The sequence below is a fragment of the Manacus candei genome, unplaced genomic scaffold, assembly GCF_025592945.1.
Source record: "Manacus candei isolate 608988 ecotype Guabito, Panama unplaced genomic scaffold, ASM2559294v1 h1tg000026l, whole genome shotgun sequence".
NCBI lineage: Eukaryota > Metazoa > Chordata > Aves > Passeriformes > Pipridae > Manacus > Manacus candei.
The window spans coordinates 2,998,830-3,018,318 of NW_026138074.1; the positions used below are offsets into that span (position 1 = coordinate 2,998,830).

The window sequence follows — 19,489 nt, forward strand, 5'->3', positions numbered from 1 at the left end:
CTGTAGTTACAGGATACTATTTACAGAGAAACAGAACTTAATAAAGGTCTCACACTAAGTGCTTTTGTACTCTTCACATCATTCAGTTGTTCCATAGTCTCTAGTCAGAAATATTTCCAAGAATTTTTCATTTTCAGAACAGACAGTTTTTCTGCTTTCTTATGCTATTTAATTAAGACACAAGCTCCAAGCAGCCTGTACTTACTGCAGAAGCAAACAGCTTCCCAACACTGTCTTAGCTTGTGTTGAGCTGAGGATAGCAATAACATCAACATACTTCAAGTACTAAGAACTGCCTATTTCAAGGACAGATGAAGGTACATTTTAGAAGTTTTACCACTCGGAAAAACATTAAACCATATTTGACTCAAGACAGAGTATTCATCAAAGGAAGAATCAGCTTTACTTGCCAATGATTACTTGGGATTCTCAATTTGCATTAAAGCCTGGTGACAGACTCGCACTACTGAATGCAATTGTGTACAGAGTCTTCCAGTCTTTTTCAGAAGTGAGTCCTAACTCCATTTCTCAGTTTTAGAGATAATTTATTAACAAAAGCTCAAGAAGTTTTCACCTACTACTTCCAAGCTTGAAGAGACTTATCACTTACTTTGGAAGCTGAGTAAAGGCAAGGAAGCCTGCTTTTGAAGCCACTAGTCGTCTTACTGCTTGGAATTGGCTTTCAAGCTCTGCATTAGATGCTGCAATATCTCCCTCTTGGGAGAGCAATGCTGTTATGGCATTATTAATGAGTTTCTCCTTGTTTTCTGAGAACAGCCCCTGGTTAAAAAAATAACAATCATTTATTTCTTTATGCATTAAAAACATCTTAAAATGATGAGTAGAGGATTTATTCTTACATCTTGTGTAACTGCATGTAGTACTCCACTGTAGGAAATGTTAGCATTGAATCTGAACACAGCATCTGCAAAGTTACCATCTGTAAGAAGACATAACAACAGTTAAGTGCACAGTACCTGACTAAATATCTGGATGCTCTAAAGAGCACTATAAACCCATATAAGAAGCATTAGCTTACTTGGAGGAGTAGCCAAAAACCTAAGATGAAGGCTTTCTACTTCTTCATCTACAGGCATACTGAGTAATCCCCAACGCTGGCCTTTGTGTGTGGAGGTCATTTTCACACAGACATCTCTATTACCAGAAGCTCTAACTCCATCCAACAAGCTAGCCAGGAGAGAATCTCTGGGTTGGGACAAAGACACACAAATACAATTTATATCAGAGAAATGATGCCAAAGAACCAAGTTATAAGAAAAATGGGGAAAAAATATTCAAACATAGAATGAAAGGCAGCAATACTTGGAATCTCTTACTAACACTAGTGCCAACAGCTACACCTGTGGAAGAAGTGTTCCTTTATTCACTCTAAGAAGAGAGCTGACTTACATCCAGTATAGCCAGCTGCAGCCTTTCACTAATGGGATCAATTCTAGATTATCTGTTAATGAGTTACACATGTTGCGAGCCAATTCATCCCTGTGCTTTCTGCAAAACCTCACTTAGCAGGATTAGACTGTATTACAACTGCAAGTGCATTCAGGGACTATGCTGTTGGTTGTTTTAAATAGAATCAACTAAGACTGTCTCAAACAGAGAGCTCAAAGGGTTCACAGCCTTCACATTTCTGTATCACTTGAACTGTGCTTTCTTTCCTTGTCTCAGATATACTCCTTATCCGAGTACAGCATACACAGAACAATATTGCTTAGGAGAAACAGGCTGTATCTAACCATCCAACACCCTTCCATGTTTATCAGAAAACTTCTGGACAGATTTGCTCAAAGTCGGAAGGAAGGTAAATGGGAGAGATTTAGTTCCTGTAACAAATCTTCATTTGTAAGTGGCAGACTGCTAGAATAGGAAGGCTTTGAGTTAACACCTCCAATGGTCAGAGTTCATGGAAGCTGAGAAACTAGAAGCACTACAGTGGCAACTTCCATTTGAATTTATAACCCACAGGAGATCCAGTTACCTTTCTGTTGAAGAGTACTTCCGAATTTGTCCTTTGATAAATTCAATGGTGAAAAGTTGTGGGTTTTCACAGTCACATACTATTGCAAATACCTGAAAATAAGGGACAAGGATCACATTCATGAAGCACTGTTATTTAGCTAGTCTACAAATTAAGTCTGTCTTACATATACTAACAAATCCTTATCTTTTAGTGCTTCTATTTGAAGAAGTGGTATTGCAAAAGGATGCCTCTTACCTCGCCTAAAGGTTTCAAAGTCGCAATGTTATAGGTAGCTGGATCCCGCTCAACTAAGCAAGCTTCCGTAAGAGCTAGCACCCTTTTCACAGGTTCCTTATAAAACAACAGAGGCATGTTAGGAAAGAGAATACTTAGCATCTTAGAGGAACCGAATACGTTCAAGTTTGATGCCCTTACCAAGTGTCTAGGTGTTATTTTTTGAACAACAAACTCTGCTAAAGATGTTATAGATTCATCATTGCTGTATTTTCCAAAGCGAAGATTCAAGTACTGCTCAAATTCTAGGGATTCTTTCCTTATTCGCAGAGAGATACCTATGAAGTTGCCAGCATGCTCTATTGCACTCTTGATAATTTCCTCCCTCTGCTCAGATGCAAACAGGTGCTGCAAATTTCAACAAGAAAAAAAAAAGTGACAAATACAGCACAGCTGAAGAAATCAGAGTTCTGTAAATAATTCTCCACGATATATCCAACAGTGGAGAATGTTCACAGCAGCTTGGCTTGCCTTTGCTAAGTGCATTGTATAGAGGTATTTATTACACAGAAGATCCATTATTAAGTTTACATTTGCCTTTAAGGAAAAAATCTATAGCAGCTATTCCTAAAGGATACCCTACTACACATTAGCATGCCATTACAGTGAAAGTTGGGCAATAGACCCTGACAGTCTGGCAAGAGGAGCAGGAGAACCACAGTGGTAGCCCCAGCTGCTATTTGCAAGGACTGCTATCCACCCTTGCTAGGCAAGCTTAGAGCAGCTCTAGAGGATGAAGTATATATTGCTAGTTTTATGCATGAGAAAAGCATGCAGTAGTACAAAAGACGTGGAAACCCTGATCTAGGCAGCAGTCCAATTTTGTTAGTAGTGACTGAGGTAGCTATATTTAGGAAATAATTCATGGTTACTAATGTAAAGATCCTTTTCAGCTGCTTGCAGTACAGTACACAGAAACCCTTTAAAGATTTTAAAACCAACATCACACTGCAGTATTTCCCAAATAAAGCTCTGATTATCAGATCACAAGAGGCAACAGCACCACTGATTAATCTATTTCTGAATAGAATCCCTCCATCAGTTAGGTAGATTAGTGACACACTGCCTGTCACTTCTGTAACTTTGAGAAATGACAGGAAACTCCAATGTCCACATTACATACATATTCATTACCCTAAAAAACTAGATATTTTATGCTCTGCAGTTCTTAAACAAACAAAACAACAAAAAAACCCAACAAAACCCAACTCACACATGGTTTTCAAATATTTTAACTAATTGCCTTTTGAAATCTGTCCATAAGCCTTGAGGTTCCCCAGCAGGGTCCCAAAGATGCACTTGTACACTCAAACTATGTTGAACCTTCATTATTAAATATGCAGCTATAAACATCCTAAGAACCATACCAAAGTATTTTGTTTTAATACTCACCAATCTACTAAATCCTCCATAAAGGATACAGAAGCCTCCCTGATAGCCAGTAATATCAACAAAGCCTTCAATGTTTCTGTAGTCATAGGAGCACAGGACTTTATTTGTTGCAGGATCAATTTGGTCAATACCTCCAGGAGTCACTTCCAGAATCACAGGTTTCCTCGTATCACTCCAGTGGTGTTTATAGCAGTTATACCTCTGCAGAGAGAGCTACTTTTAGACCTCTACACACACTTCTTTACTATACAGTAACAGTTCTTTTCCTATCTAGTAAGTTCAAAAAATTATATAATTTCCCTTAATGCTCTTATCTATATCAAGAACACTATGAATCAAAGGAAGATAGCTGTCAACTGACAAGGATGTCAAGCTTAAACAATGTTTTGTGAAGAAAGAACAGCAACCCCAAAACAGCCATTCCAAAAGGGCATAAGCTTTTCTTATTACAGAAGGTGGTCTTTTCACAGACCATGATCACTATGATTTGACAAGGAAATAGCTTTTGCACCACACGCTATTATTCAGCTAGTTAAATTAAGGTAAGCTTATCACTGTAGTGCAAATTTTTCATCTCCTGCAGTCACACTCCCTTACAAATACAGACTTACTTAAAACAGCAAAAGTTAGAGGTCTGCTCTAAACTCCAGTAAGACAAAGGAGACCCCCATAATCCAGCAGTGTTACTATGTTCATGACTGAGGATTTTTCTATACAGTATTTTAAGTTATTTAAAGCAACTTTAAGCACTTCTATGACCAGAAGAAAAATATAAAGTCCAGCTCTGTATACTGTCTGGTTTATTACTGTACTACCAAGATTCAGTAAACACCAATCCTGCCTGTAATCTGATTTATAGAAATCCACCAAGGAAACAACATTCCTACATGGAGTGTTCAGGATGTTATGCAGAAAAATATTTAGAGTTAGAAAGTGAAGTGCTATAAGTAGTAAACGTTGACTAATGAATAAAAGCTTATGTTTTTCTTCTCCTTTCTCTCCAAGTAAGAGCTCCATATGGCACACCTCTGTATTCTGGCAGTAACAGTCAGAGTCCACGCACCACCATAAGGCTCACGCCAAGTGAAGAGAGCTCAAATATTCTACTTAAAAAGGTTCCTTCTGCTTTTGAACAAACTCTTAATCTTCTCAAAGACTTCAGATCCAAATTTACACAAGCTATTTTAGGTACTGCCCATAGCACAAGCATAATACACATTAACAAAGTAGAAGTTTAAGTCTTTACTGCACATGATCCAGACAAGCCAGATACTTACCCGTCCTGTGATTTTTCCTTCCGAGAAGTCTGTCCTGAATCTCTGTTTTTAAAAAAGTTAACCATGAATGAATGCAAATATGAGAGCCAATCTATCCAGAAAGTCTACATTTAAGCTATTTTATGGGACTCACACTAAGCCTCCTCAAAAGGCTCACCATTCCATTGCAGTTTAACATATTCAGTATTTGTCGCTTTACTGACTGTTTACAAATCATGCAGTAGTTGCTGCAACTGACACTAGATCAAATTCATTAACATAACACCTCAAAAACTTGCTTTCCTACGTTTTATGCAAGGAAAGAAAGCATAGTAAGCTATCTCAAATGGTAATAGTCACCAAGTACTTACTGCTTACTTGAAAAAAAAAATTAAAATCTTACCAGTGCCTCTGTAAGGAGTTCTGTTCTGTGCTCTGTGGAAAACTTAAGTGTCTCAGACTTTCTTCCACTCCCTTTGCGAAAAGTGAGACTAAATTCTGTTCCTTGTCCTTTTCCAACAGGAGAAATACTGCAGATATCTCCATAAGGCCACTAGACAATTGAAAGTAATTAAATTATACTGTTAGTAATTTTAAAGCTACATCTCCTCCATTCAAAACCCCTTAGCACCTATAACAAGGGACTGGCTGGAATAAGATGACAGCTAGCATGCTACGTGACAGCATGAGCCTGAGCTTCCTCTGATACTGTGCAAAGTGAGTAAGTGTCCTGACTCCCTTCAGGGACATAGCTTTACAGTAATCAAACTTATCCCAGTTCCTTTGGAACAGCACACCCAAAGGCAAACTACTACTGTTGGCCAATTAGGACAAACTGCCTAAAAGTACAAAACCTACTGGGTATTTGTGGAGTTAGTGAAGGTGACACAGGATTTCTGTTAGGTGTGCTTTTGTAGCATCTATGATATCTCCTGTTTTTTCTGAGATCTTGTGAGACTGGACGGTTTCTAAAGCCTGAATGCCACTATTTCCTCTGGGTAATGAACATGAGTCAGAAATCAACTTAAAAAATCGTATTTACCTGATTAGTAATTTCTAGTGTGTTGGGGTTGTATGTGGTGATGGCATGGGTTCCAACTGAAAAGACTCGTTTATACCTGGAATACAAAAGAATATTAACTTTCTCCAGAAGTCACAGAAAAACCCCTTCTGAACTGCAAAAATTATGTTAAGAAGCTATATACAAGTCATTGTTAGGAAATGCATATGGTATTTTCTTTGTTGATGGTTTGCAGTTTACCCTAATAAATACAAGTTAAATACTATTAAATATATTTACTTATACATATGTTTTCCTAAGTTAATGGCTAAGTCAGGATCAAAGACTCTCAGAACTTGCACTGAAAGGGAGTACCGGAACAGAGTAAATTCGAAAAAGACCATATATATAGGGGGAAAAAAAAAAGAAAACATTCCTGCAATAGTCTAAAGCACCTGTCTGAAGCTGTCTCCGACAAGAGTTGTAACATGAAATAATCCAGTTTACACACCTGGTCACAGTACTATAACAAGTCCAGGTGTCACTATGGCCAAGCCTAATTTTCTTCACCTTGAGGAAAACCAAGGCTAGTGAACTCATAAGTCTCAGATCACTGGAGCTATAGTTCTCTATGCAGCTAGTCACTGTATCACAAGTATGTTAACTGCCCCAGTGCTTAAAGAACACCTGCAGCACAGCTGGTTGGCTGTGTTTCAGAAGTATCAGAAACAAGCAGCAATGAGCTAAAGCTAAGAAATTTAGTTGCATTAAGTGGAAAGTGGCAGCCTTACTATGGTTTCATTTCCCAGACAATCTTCCAAATATACCCTGAACCAATAGACATTCATATATTTATCAATCTGAAACTTTTGCAACAAAACTAATCAGAGTTTGAAATAGTAGATTCTTAATAGTACCTTATTACTTGCACAAATTTCACATTATAGGATACTTCTATCTGGAAGTCGTCTATCTGGAAGCCTGAACCAGAGCCAGTATTAGGAAGTATTCTCTGACTAAAGTAACAGGATCTGAACACAGATGCCTTTCTTGAACCAAATAAAAATACTTTGGCTAGTTGTCCATATTAAAACTGATTCCATGTAGGAATTTAAGTTCCAGCTCTGAGTAAACTGTAGGTTTGCTTCAGAAAGATACAATCAACAAGATGACTGACTAACTAATCTGAATCTGTGCCATATTAGACACTGCATCAAGAAGCAGCAAGTCGTTTCTTCCATCCCTTTCTGCATTCTTGTGCTGCAGTCCTTTCTTCTCTCTCACTTGACAGGTCTGCAGCACAAGCCATCATTTCTGTATAAGGTCAAACTTTGCATGGGCTTCAGATATATTCAGAGCAGCTCCCTCATATCCCTTCCCTCATAATAGGAAGGTCAAGAGTATCTGACAGTCAATCTCACAAAATTCATACCCTTCCATTTTCCCCTATTATTCAAACAAACTGCTGCAAGTTGAAGCCATTACTGACCCAGAGGAGTTTATCTCTAGGAATTAAAGCAAGTGCTTATTTTCTTCAAAGCTTGGAAAAATCTGTATTGAAGCAATCTGCCACCTTAAAGATGTTTAATCTACTTGAAAAGCCTATTTGTTTCTCCACATAGTTGACTTTTCCTTATTTTAGATGCAGGTCAAGAGAAGTTGTTCTAATGAAGCAGAACATTTAAAGCTACTCTAGCTGCTGATAATTCCACTATATTCAGTCTGTCAAAGAATGCTCCAGTGCTTAGTTCATAAGAAAATCCCTTGAATATACCAACTGTTCCCTCTCCTCTTGTTTCACGATTTAGGTAGGTATTCTGTCTTTTATGTGTCTTATAAATAAGGTTTGTTTAAGTTCTTTAGAACAGCACATCACAAGCAATAAAGCTGTTTATTATGTGCTCAAGGTTTTGTTACTCACTTAATGTTAATGTACTAAGAGCTTCACAGTGCTTTGTGGCAGAATAAGGATCTGCAATGATCACATATAACTGAAAGACCAGCTTTCAAACATTACAGTCCCTTCCTTTTCCGCCCTCATGCTCAAGCCTGCATTTCAATATCTAGGAAGCATATTTATTATCCAGTATTCTAAATATGTGATGTGACAAGGAACATAAGACAAAACAGCAGATTTGCTGAGTTACCATTTCCTTTGTCTCCTCTCCCTACGTAAATTCAGGAGACCCAACTCTTGTTGTATGAACAGAGGAGATTTAAAAGTCAGTTCTTACATGTAGCCTAAACATACTCTTGTCCAGAACTTCACCTTTAAATATGCAAGGAAGGTATTTATACTTGTATGCCTTTAAGAGTTTACTATTAATTATCTCTCAAACTACTCTGCAGTATATCTAATGCCAGGATGTTTTGAGAAAAGCTGAAGCAAGTATCCTCTTCTCAGTAAAAAGGCTATTGCCTATTCACTAGTTTTTTCAAAGCACCGTAGAAGTCTTTTTTCAACCAGGATGAACCTGGTAGACAAATTGTATAGCACCATACTCAATAGAAAGTGTTCACTAGTTTTAGAGAACTACAGATTAACACTGGAGCATCATCATCTGTATTACTAGAAAATACTTTAACTGATATACACATAGCCCATACTCAAAGTGACAAATCCTATGAATAGTCAAAATGGTTCAGGCTCATTTAGCACCACACATTGCTTTCTTTATTATCCACAGATTATACTGAGAATGCATAAGTATAAAGTCCACTATGAGTAGACTTAATAATTCCAATATAAAACTACTAAAAGCCATATCAGCTTCTGCTGCAATGTAACAAGAGGTAATTACTCACTAAATACTCCTTTCCCCTTCAATACGAGAGAAGTAACACACCACTGAACTTTTAAACTAAACGTGTTTTAGACTTTAGACTTAGCCTGAAGTTCTGTAAGACTTCATAGTTTATTAGAATGCTACCATCAAAGTTCAAGATCATTCTACTCTTAAGTTCAACAGCTTGCATCAGGCTCTTTAATGAAATGTATTTGACAAAAGAAGAAATCTGAGTTTAATGTATTTAGTTTTAAACAAGTGGTTCAAATCTCACACAATAAATTTGCACATATGCCACGGAAAATTCTGAGGGAGAAATCAGACATTTTCTGCTGGGCAACAGAAAGATTAGGAGGGACAAACTGTTCTGATGTTCTACCCCAACACAGTATCTTATTATTACTAGAGGAAACAGTTTATTCCTCCATGCCCACACAATTCCAAATGCATGGATCATAACTTAGGTAAGACCCAATTTACACAAGTATTGGATAGAATTCTGTCAAAATAAATTGAAATATTAAACTATTTATTTCAAGTCAATCAAGAATCTGCCCTAGCAGGGGAAAGATTCTGCCCTCAGAACACTGCTCAGTCTAGTCTGGACTCTGAACTACCCAGGGCTTTAATTTTTGCCGACAAAAAGGCAGGGAGCTTTTTACATTAGACACTGAAGCCCAACCCATGGTTCTTCAAACCACAATTGAAAGACCTGTGGCTGCTGCTCCTTATATCCCATCCTCCTCTCCTTCCCAGTATTCCCAATCTTTGATAGGATGAATTTGGCAGACAGACAAAAACATCCAGTTTCAACTTACTGGTCAATCAACAGATTCAGAAATGACCTCTTTGTACGACCACTGGAATCAAGCAGTACTCACACTTCCAGGGTGCAGATAACCCACCCTCTTTGTTATGTTGTTGATAGCAAGAAAACCCCCCAGTTCCACAATGTATGTGAAAAGCAACAATGGGTAAGTATACCAAAGAAAGTCCTATGACACTTCAAAAAGTATACATAACAGCTGACTTCAGACACAGCATAACAGATACCAGCTATGATCATTTAATAGATACTTTTATTAGAGGTTCCCTAGCTTTTGCAGCATCACTGAAATTCATTTTTAGATCAAAGGGATGAAGTTTATTTCTATTAACAGAATTCTTCAAATGATCTCAGTTAGTAGTTTAATAGATAATCTATTACACAACATGTTAAGTACATGTGTGGACTAGTGACCCTCATCTATTAAAGTACATAAGACATTACTCCTCTCCAAACCTGTTCTAAGAAGTATTTCCACTTTCAAATTAGTACTTTACATAGTAAGTTCAAGAGACTCAGAAACTAAGTCAGGTGGTCCATTTCATAGCTACACTGAAGCACAGGAACATGTGCAGAGGAAGGCTATAATGCAATATTTAAAATTCAAACAGATTCTAGTGAAAATACAGTCAGTTCAGAGACTGAGCAGCAGGAACCTGTACTTCAGTTTTCACCCATCAGTTGGATGCATTTAAATCCAGTAACAGGGAGAAGTGTCACACAAAACATTAAACCCCCCTCCCCAAAATTAACAAACTTCAAACTACTTACTTTCCCCTCCATGAATGTTTTGTTGTGTAGAAACAAGCAAGATCTCTGTTTTCTCTAATTATATTCATTCTGTGCCAAGACCTGAAAACAAAGGAGACATCCTGTTAGTACTAAGGATTTTTATTTAAAACCAAAGTTCACTAATCATCAATATGCTTCAAAACAAAAACACTGGGGTTTTAAACATTCGAGTCACTGTTTTGTCAATTCCACACACACAAAAAAATTAGGAATACTTAAGTTTATCAAACAGTGCATGGACTAAGTTGCACATGGAGCTGCACATGAATTATTAGTTTCTCCACCGAATTTGTTACACTAGCTACTCTTTAACAGTATCAGGTTCCAGCAATTTATGTCTTGTTTGCCCTATTACAATCACTCTACTTTCACTGCACCTTTGCAGATTCACATTCAAGTGTATTTTATATCACCTCCAGAATGCTTTACTTCTGAAAAGTGTTTAGTATCAAAATTATTTGAGAACCCTATAACCGTAACTCCAGCTAAGCCAAACTCCTATTGCAATTCTGAAATAAACAGTAAGGAGATATCTGGATATCAGCTTGTTTTCCAGTCTGGAACAGAATCTGAAGTTGAGAAACTTATTAGCTAAGCATTGTGTTTAAAGAGCTAAGAACCCCTCCTGTGCTGTAAAAGTTTAAGCAATCTCACCACTAACATCCCAACACACTTATTTCACATAAGAATATCTATTCCCCAAACACACACTCAGGATTTAGTTAAACTTGTCCACAACTGCTTGAGTGGATCATTGCTTTAGGAGCTGCTAAGTTCTAAGGAATGCTTCTGAACACTATCTTCCATGACTGAAACAGATGCATGTTCAGTACTTAGGAAATTAACTTCCTTTTTACTTCACAATGCCATAGGCAAGGTACTTAAGCAGGGAATCTCTGCTTAAGTACAGAAGTGAAGCTGTCACTCTCAGTTTTATCTACAGCATTAGTTTTATTTTCAAATGTGTCAAAACAGGCTTCCCTGTTACTGATTAATGACTGGTACTACTCTGAGGTTCGCACCATTAATGTGGTGGCATCCCCAAAAACACCAGGCACTTATGCTAGTCTGCAAGAACTCAGAGAGGTTGCCCAAAGTAACTCTAAGGCAATCCAATCCCAGTCACTACCCCACTGACTCATCAAAGTTACATTACAACCCCAGTTATCTTTTTACATTCAGCTAACTCTACTTGATTTGGCAAAGGAAGAGTTCTTACTTTGAGATGGATGACCCGTAACATTACCTCATCGCTAATTTCTACCCTCTACAACTCCAGGCTATTTTCTTTCTGAGCAAAGACTGCAGCAGTTATGGAGTCATAAACATGAAGAATGGATAGCCTGATTGAAATGAACTTGAGAATTCCTTCCCTCAGGTGAAGAAGCAGCACAATCATCACTACCTACTGAAGAGAACTTGAGGTACTGCCTCTGGAAAGAGAGAAAAGCAGTATTTACATATTTCAATCTTTGAGTCGAATTTTCAGAGTTAATACTCCAATGACCAGTGCCAAGTTAAATTCTCTAAACCTAGTTTTTGGAAACAAAGTTTCATGAGGGGCAAGATATTCAACAGTATTATTACTACTGATTGCTTACACCTACCTGGACTTGGGTAAAGCATTTGACACTGTCCCACATGACATTCTTGCCTCTAAACTGAAGAGACATGGATTTGCCAGATGGACCACTCAGTGGATAGGGAATTGGCTGGACGGTTGCACTCAAGGAGTTGCAATCAACAGCCCAATGTCCAAGTGGATAACAATGACAAGTGGCATTCCTCAGATGTCAGTATTCAGACTGGCACTGTTTTAACATCTTTGTCAGTGACGTAGACAGTGGACGCTCAGCTGGTTACCCACAGAAGCTCTGGATGCCCCACTGGCCCATCCCTGGAATTGCTCAAGGCCGGGCTGGATTCAGCTTTGAACAACTTAGTCTACTGGAAGGTGTCCCCAACCACGGCAGGGGGGTTGGAATGAGATGTTCTTTGAGGTCCTTTCCAACCCAAAGCATTCTATGATTATTCCTCAAATTCTTTTTTTCACCTGGTTTAAGAACTATATTGTATTATTATTGCCATGGATTGGAATAAACACAGTACACTCTATCCAAACTGCTTACTGTACAGTAGCACACTTTGGGTCAGATCATTTTGTGTTTTAAAGTTATCTTTCAGAACAAAGTGCCAGACACTCGATCTCCATACCCTTCTTTCAAAGCCATTTTCTTGACATTGACTAATGTATTAGTAAAAATAAAATAAGAGGCTTATAACAAGACTAGCTCCACTAAGTATGGGATTAAAAGATCTATTTATCTGTAATTCCAGTTTCACCAATACCAGACTCCTCTGACCAGCTCTATTAAGTCTCCCAAACCTGAACACCACTTGCTTTAGGGTATTTAAAGCAAGATGTCCTCCTGTTGCAAACATCTACTCTTAATAATACAGAACTGAGAAACACTCCTTTATGAACTACCAGCAGCTTCCAGTAATTTTAACATCTAACTGGATTCAGGATACTGATACATGAAGTATTGTACATGAAGTGGAAGTGACAAATTCACTAGACTTTTTTTTAGATCAAAGCTACTAAAATCATTAAGCTTTGATGCTTTACTCACTGTGCTTCTGGACAGTGATTGTCACTATCCCTCCCACTGAGAAGACTACTACAGAGGCAATATAAGCCAAAATCTAGTAACAATTATTTCTTGCACACATTTTCCAGCAATTTAACAGAGAGAAAGGCTAACAGTAGCCTACTGTTCTGAGCTGCTATGTTGAAGTCCGGCAATCATTTTTCAGTTGTCTTTAGTTCCACAGGAAGAGCAAAAATAGATAAGCAAAAAGATAAAAAAACAGTTCATGCCAAAGACAGACATTTTAGAAGAAACCAAGTTTTCTTCCTTCACTCATTCTGACAGAACCAGCGTGGCATCATTCTCACTATCAACAATGTGATACAATGTAATTTGAGCACCTAAGACCATATAACCATTCACTTTGCAGAACACATCAGGATTTATCATTAATCAAGTTTAGCCATATTGCCAGTGTAAGCTACAGTGGCCTGCTTAGATTTATCATATTAATTTCCTAAAATAAGAGAACATTCTTGTTACCTTTACCTCTTCTTCCTGTATTCAAGAGACCATCAAAAAGCTGACTGACAACACAAAAATTGAGTTAAATTTGTTATTTCACTCATAAAAGCATCCATGACAATAAGGTCCCAATTTTAATAATCATCTTAGGTGTCCTTTGGTATCCAGTAGTCGAAAAAATCAAAACTTCAAAGGTTATTTTGAACACTTTGCAGCACAGCCATTCCATATCCCATACTCATGATTCTTAAAGGTTTGAAACCAGAGAAACACCTAGTTCAGTTGTTCCATTTCCACTGGAGCAGAGGCAACGAGTATTTTGAAAGTATATAACGTTTTATAAACACGTTTTGTTTGGTTGAGAGAGTTCAGCCAGGCTGAATGCAGTCTGGTCAGATAATCTGAGGTTCCTGCGTGCAAAATATTGTCTATGACTTGGAACTTCTTTTAGAAGCCTAACTAAAGCACTTCCCCTAAACATGCCCTGGACATTTTAATCAGCTTTTACACAGAACAAAAGTTCAGCAATACTTTCCTATTTGGTCCTTTTAGTACTGTAAATAGCAGTGAAACAGCTTTGGGGGAAGAGCTGAAACCACATTTTTGCATGCCTCATGTACCAGAAATAGCAACCCCTTGAACTAAGGGGTCTGAACTGCTTCCAGGACTCCCCCTGCCTCAGAGTTCAAGCTATATAGAAACATAGAATAGTTTTAGTTCAAAGGGACCTTTTACACGAGTAGGTATATTACACAAGCTGTGTTAAACTTGCATGCACTTTCCACTTCTCCAGGATTTCCCATTCTTCAGGCAAAACTACCATCTGGGAAAACAATCTATTTCAGGAAATGGAGAAAAGTTAGTCTCCAAGTAGCACTTGTAAAGCTAGAAACAAAGCTGTGACCTTGCAGGCATCAAAGCAACAGGCATGGCTGTAATTATACATAAGTGTCCTTCAGTTTAAATAAAGTCAGAAGTTTGAACACGGGTCCAAAGTTTAGTGCAGAATTGAGACTGACTCTTTTCCTGATCAAATTATTCCTCTACTACTACAAAACTTGCAGATCTTTCTTAAATTAAGGTTTAACCAATGCTAAGGTAGGATTCAGAGCCTCAGACATGACTATTATTCTGTTCCACTGGGGGGAGGAGAAAGAAATGCTGATAAGAAACTGAGATTTCTTGGGGGAAAGAGGAAGAGAAATGCAGATAAGAAACTGAGATTTCTTTTCAAAGATTTATTCCAGCACGGCTAAATACAAGTTAGAATTCCTGGAAAGTCTTGACTACACAGGGACAGATACCCATAGCAAGTTCAAGTGTGACTTTTCTGAGAGAGAGATGTACTATGAGCATAAAATAAGGGATCAACTAGGAAAAAAATAAGAACAAAACACCGAAAAAAAATCCCCAAGGTTCTGTTAATCTGTGGATCTACATATCTACCTTCTAGCTTAGAGGTCTGGAGTCTGATTTCCAGTCATCTACACCTCTGTAGCTTTAAAGGCATTATTGAAATAAATGAGTTTTTCTGCACTAAAATGTTTTAGTTGTCTAGGTTTCATCTGCCTCTTTCACTGCTGTGTGCACTAACTTGCAGAGTTTTATCTTCACACAGATGCTTTTTAACAAGCAGTAAACTTTTTTTACTTCCCAGAACAGTACTCTTCTCTTAAAGTACTACAGTCTAATTAGCTGTGGAAACTCACATTTCTTAATCTGTTGTGCAGGAACTCTCAGTCCTTTTTGTAAGAGGAGAAAGAGATAAGGCCCACAAGATCCTTAGAAGAGGTTAAGTGCAGCCTGCCTCAGTGATAGCAGCAATCCCACCTCCCGTGATCCAAGACATAAACAGGCTGAGAATTTTAATCTTAATACTACCCAAAATGACAGTGACAATATCAGTGTCCCTCCTCCAGCTGACTGCTCCCATTTCCTCACTGAGAACCCACATTAAGGACAAAAACAAGTGTGAAAGATTCTGCTTTTCTTTTCCATCTACATTAGCATTCTGCTGGATCCGTGAACCCATCTGATTCACCAGCTAGACAGGTGAGTATCAGAATAAAAGGGTCTAGTCACTAATGGGGGCAAGTAAGAAAAGTGCTCCTTTCAGTCATAGTTTAGCCATCTTGTCATATTTCTTCAGAATATTGTTCTGTTTTATTAGTGAGGCAAGACAGTTGTTAATTTTTTTGACAGAATAGGTTTTTGGAAGCAAATCAAGAAGCTGAACAGTTGAAAGTTAACACCTCGAGATACGGTTGAATGCCAGCTGAAGAATTATTAAGTCAGTAAGTTTAACTTGCTGAGCTTCAAAACGAAGTTAAAAGCAAAGTCACCTCCTCAGTCTGAAACACAGATCCAGGCCTCAAGACCAATCCCCAGCATAACACTTAAAATCTGGAAACACACAGTGATTCAGTCCCTCAGGACAAATATGTATTTGGAAACTATGAAAAATGCCACATGACACACAGAGGATCGAGCAATACACATGAAATAAATCTTTTTAGAAATGTATTCCAACAAAGTTAAAATTCAAGGGTAAACTTCCTGGAAAGTCTATACCACACAGGGACAGAACCGCAGCTCCGAGCCTCCAAACACTCAGATATTTGTTGCAAGTGGAAAAAAATCATCAGCTATAATGGAAAGGAGACAGTAGTTTCTAGTTCAGTGTTCTGCCACTTGGCTGCCCACAGCAGGCAGGAATTAGACAAAGTTGCATATCTATGAACTGAAGCAGGCTGGAGCCAAGCATAGTTTTTACACCTATAATAATGGTCCTGTTATTTAGAGCTTATTCATGGCAGACTGTTTAAAGACCATCTTCCTAATGCAATCCTAAAATGAAACCTGAGTCAGTAGCAGTCCCTTCAACAGCTTCCCTCCTTTTCTCACAACATGCAAGTTGCCTATATAGACAATTGTATAATAATCAAGAAAAGACTTCAAAGAACTTAAGTTCTCAAACACGGAATATTTTCTGAAATCCAGTATTATTTAATCAGCGCCAAGTAACAGGAAACAAAGCAGTTATCTACTCAACTTCATCTTCTCAGACCATCATGGATGTATTTGTGAAAGAGCAGAGGAGAAAAAGGGAAAATACATTTCAGATTACATTAACTTCAAAAGCAGCCATATAGCAGAGATTAGGTGCATTAATAGGAAGTCCCAAAATAAGCTTATACGCCTATTTTTCCCTTCAAGCAGAATGCTCAAACATTCCCTCAGCTTCAGAGCACCAAGCTGAAAAGAGGAAAAAAACCCTCCCATCCAAACTGAAGTGCTAAGACAACATTTTTTACGGTCCAGAGCTTGGCTCTCAGCAGAGACACATCTATCAAGGTGCAAGCTCCATTCCACCCAACCTGCCCGAAACACTGCTGGCAGCTCACTGCACACAGAAAACCATTCAGCATGCCTACTTGTTTAGACTTCCAGAAAACAAAAAGCAAGTGAAAAGCATCCACGGGAGAAATTCAAACACTCTGGGAAAAATAAGCGCATTAAGGGTAGATTTTCTGAAAGATGCATTTAGTTCTGCTCATGCTCATGATGAATACTGTTAGCACTCAAAAAAGAAATAAAATCTCATCTCTGTGAGCACAAATCTCCACATCTCACTCGCCCTTCATAAATTATTTCCCAAAGCATGTCATCATGGGTATATTTTTATCTGAGGCCAGCAGGAGGTAAATAACGTATATTTTCTAAATGGACACGCCAGTATTCATCCAAGAAAGAGGACAAATTCTGCCCGGCGGCTACAGAAGCCGCATCAGGTGCAGGGCACTCCGAGGGAAGGACCGGGCAGGCTGAGGCTGGAAAAAACCCCAGCGCGCTCCTGTGCTCGGATACAGGAAGCGAAGGGCTTGAGAGTGGCTTGTGATAACACAGGTACCACTGTGCTGGGGACGACGGACGCCCGCTCACCGCCCCGGCCCCTCACGGCTGGGGCAGGGACCAGGGCTGCGCCGGGGCAGCATCAGCCCCCATGGCCAGAGCGAGCGCTGCCTCCAGCCCTGCCCACATTCCCCACACCGCCCCGCCCGGCCACCCGGCCCCGAGCAGCGCCCGGAGCTGTGCAAGGAGGCGGGGGCCGCCGCCGCCCCCTCACCTCCCCCGCCGATGGGATTTACCTGGCCGGGGAGCCCGCGCTGCCCGGACCTGCCCCCACCAGCACTGCGCTTTCCCAGCGATCAGGGCGAAGGGGCGCTGAGCGGAGCCGTCGCCCCTCAGCCCCCAGCCGGCCGGGCGGGCAGCAGCCGCTACACCGCTCCCGCTGTCTCAGAGCCTGGCGCTGGAGGCCGCCATCTTAGCTCGGGCAGCGACACCGCCCCCTCGGCGCAGCCGCCGTCCCGCCCGGGGCCGTCACGGGACGCGGTCACCTGACGGGCTCTGCCTCTGCCTCTGCCTTCCCCTTCCCGCCGCCTCGCCCGCCTGCCCGTCCGCCCTCCTGCCTGCCTTCCTTCCTTCCCACCCTCGCCCCCTGCCCTGCCCTGCCCTGCCCTGTTCTGTTCTGTTCTGCCGGGAAGCGGGGCGGTTCCCTGCGCACGCGCCGAGGCGCCCGGTGCAAATTCCGCCCCCGCTGCCCTCGCCCGTCGCCTGAGGAGAGTCGCTGACCCTCGGTCTGGCGGCCGAGCGTGTGCGGCGTCAGGCTGTGAAAGGCACGTCGAACAATCAAAACCACGCTTTTTAATTATCATCCTCATTATTTGTGCGGTTTTAAAAGTAGTGTTAAATGCCACGTTAACGTTGCTGAAGCTGAATCACTGATTTATGTAGTTAGCTAACCATCCTGGAGAGTTCTTACGGGACTCTTGGGCTCCCCGTCGACTTCCCCGCGGTCTGTACCATATGTAAGATTTCCCGAACATTTTGCAAATCCGTGGCAGCATTGTAACATTTCCTTAAAATTCCTAATGATTGGCGTGAATATTTTGAATATTTGAACCTTTCTAAATATGACTCTCATTGGAAGATATGATCTTACCTTTAAAAAAAGCCTTTCCTTTAAGATAGTGTCATTAAAGTCTACACATGAAGGGAGAAATGAGGAACAAATTGTAACTGGAACTAATTATCTTGGAGAAAAAAAGATCAAAATCACAGTTAATTGCTACTTTTTAATATCCTTTTCATCATCATATAAACTATCCTTTGTATCTTATATTTTATGTAAGACATTTAAATACTAGTAAGTCATTCTTTTGATAACTAGTTCTCTGAATCTGGGACACCATGGTAAAATAACGCTAATGGGAAAATAACATTACTTTTGGGAAGCTGATAAATTGCTTTTGCTTACGGACCTAAAAGAGAAAAAAAGATTTAATGTTTTATTAATATACTAGGAATTGCAGAAATCTAACTTCAGAGGGAGGTCGTATGACTCAGAAGAGTTTCTTTGGCTGAGTACATGGAAAAGTTTTTGGACAGGCTTGGAGCGATTTATGGTTTTGTTGATTAGTTGGCTCAGAGTATTTTTTTTTCAGGGGGATTATATTTTTTCTTAATACTTTTTTGTGTGTTTTTAATATAGGTAGGTAAAACACATCCAGTAAAGCAGTGGCTTGTTAGATTTTTATTACTTGAGAACAAAGAATAACATTTGCATAACCGTGTAACAAAGTAGTAATCAATATTTTAATAGTTTTTAATCAGACAGCACAGATTATGTTTCATTATATTTATTCAGCTCAAGCTAGTATTTCAGTAACTATGTGTTTTCCTCTATTTTTGGACATGCTTTTGTGTAAGTAGTGATGTTAACTTTGTAATGTGAACGATTGATAAAAGGAAAGGAGGACACAGATTAAGATTGAGAAAATATGAAAGAAAGTGAAATAATAATTTTGAAACTATTATTCAGAGAAAAATAAAACAAGAAATGTGTGTTTAGCAGTTCAGACAGGCAGTAATGGAAATGATATTGTACAACATGGTACAATATCTTTCAGAGATTAAAGTAGACCAGGATTTCATAACTGTTTAATTGTAAAGCATGTGTGAAATTACACTATATGCAGACAACGCCATT

At 39.3% G+C, this 19,489-nt stretch overlaps 1 protein-coding gene across 2 annotated transcripts in view; it reads right to left on the reverse strand.

The window, feature by feature from the left end:
• Positions 1–17,816, reverse strand: part of DNAJC13 (DnaJ heat shock protein family (Hsp40) member C13) — a 56,099-nt gene extending 38,283 nt beyond the window's left edge. Inside the window, exons 1-12 of one of the 2 annotated variants that reach the window (XM_051789086.1) lie at positions 17,589–17,816; positions 10,304–10,384; positions 5,963–6,038; positions 5,324–5,473; positions 4,942–4,983; positions 3,665–3,865; positions 2,414–2,620; positions 2,234–2,329; positions 1,997–2,088; positions 1,040–1,206; positions 861–940; positions 611–780 (exon numbers count right to left, since the gene is read on the reverse strand). In XM_051789086.1, coding sequence (XP_051645046.1) covers positions 611–780; positions 861–940; positions 1,040–1,206; positions 1,997–2,088; positions 2,234–2,329; positions 2,414–2,620; positions 3,665–3,865; positions 4,942–4,983; positions 5,324–5,473; positions 5,963–6,038; positions 10,304–10,371 — 1,349 coding nt within the window. In that variant the 5' untranslated portion in view covers positions 10,372–10,384; positions 17,589–17,816. Of the gene's footprint in view, positions 1–610; positions 781–860; positions 941–1,039; positions 1,207–1,996; positions 2,089–2,233; positions 2,330–2,413; positions 2,621–3,664; positions 3,866–4,941; positions 4,984–5,323; positions 5,474–5,962; positions 6,039–10,303; positions 10,385–11,570; positions 12,638–17,588 lie in introns of those variants that run through there. The other variant, XM_051789084.1, reaches the window with a different exon arrangement.
• Between the last annotated feature and the right edge of the window lie 1,673 nt (positions 17,817–19,489).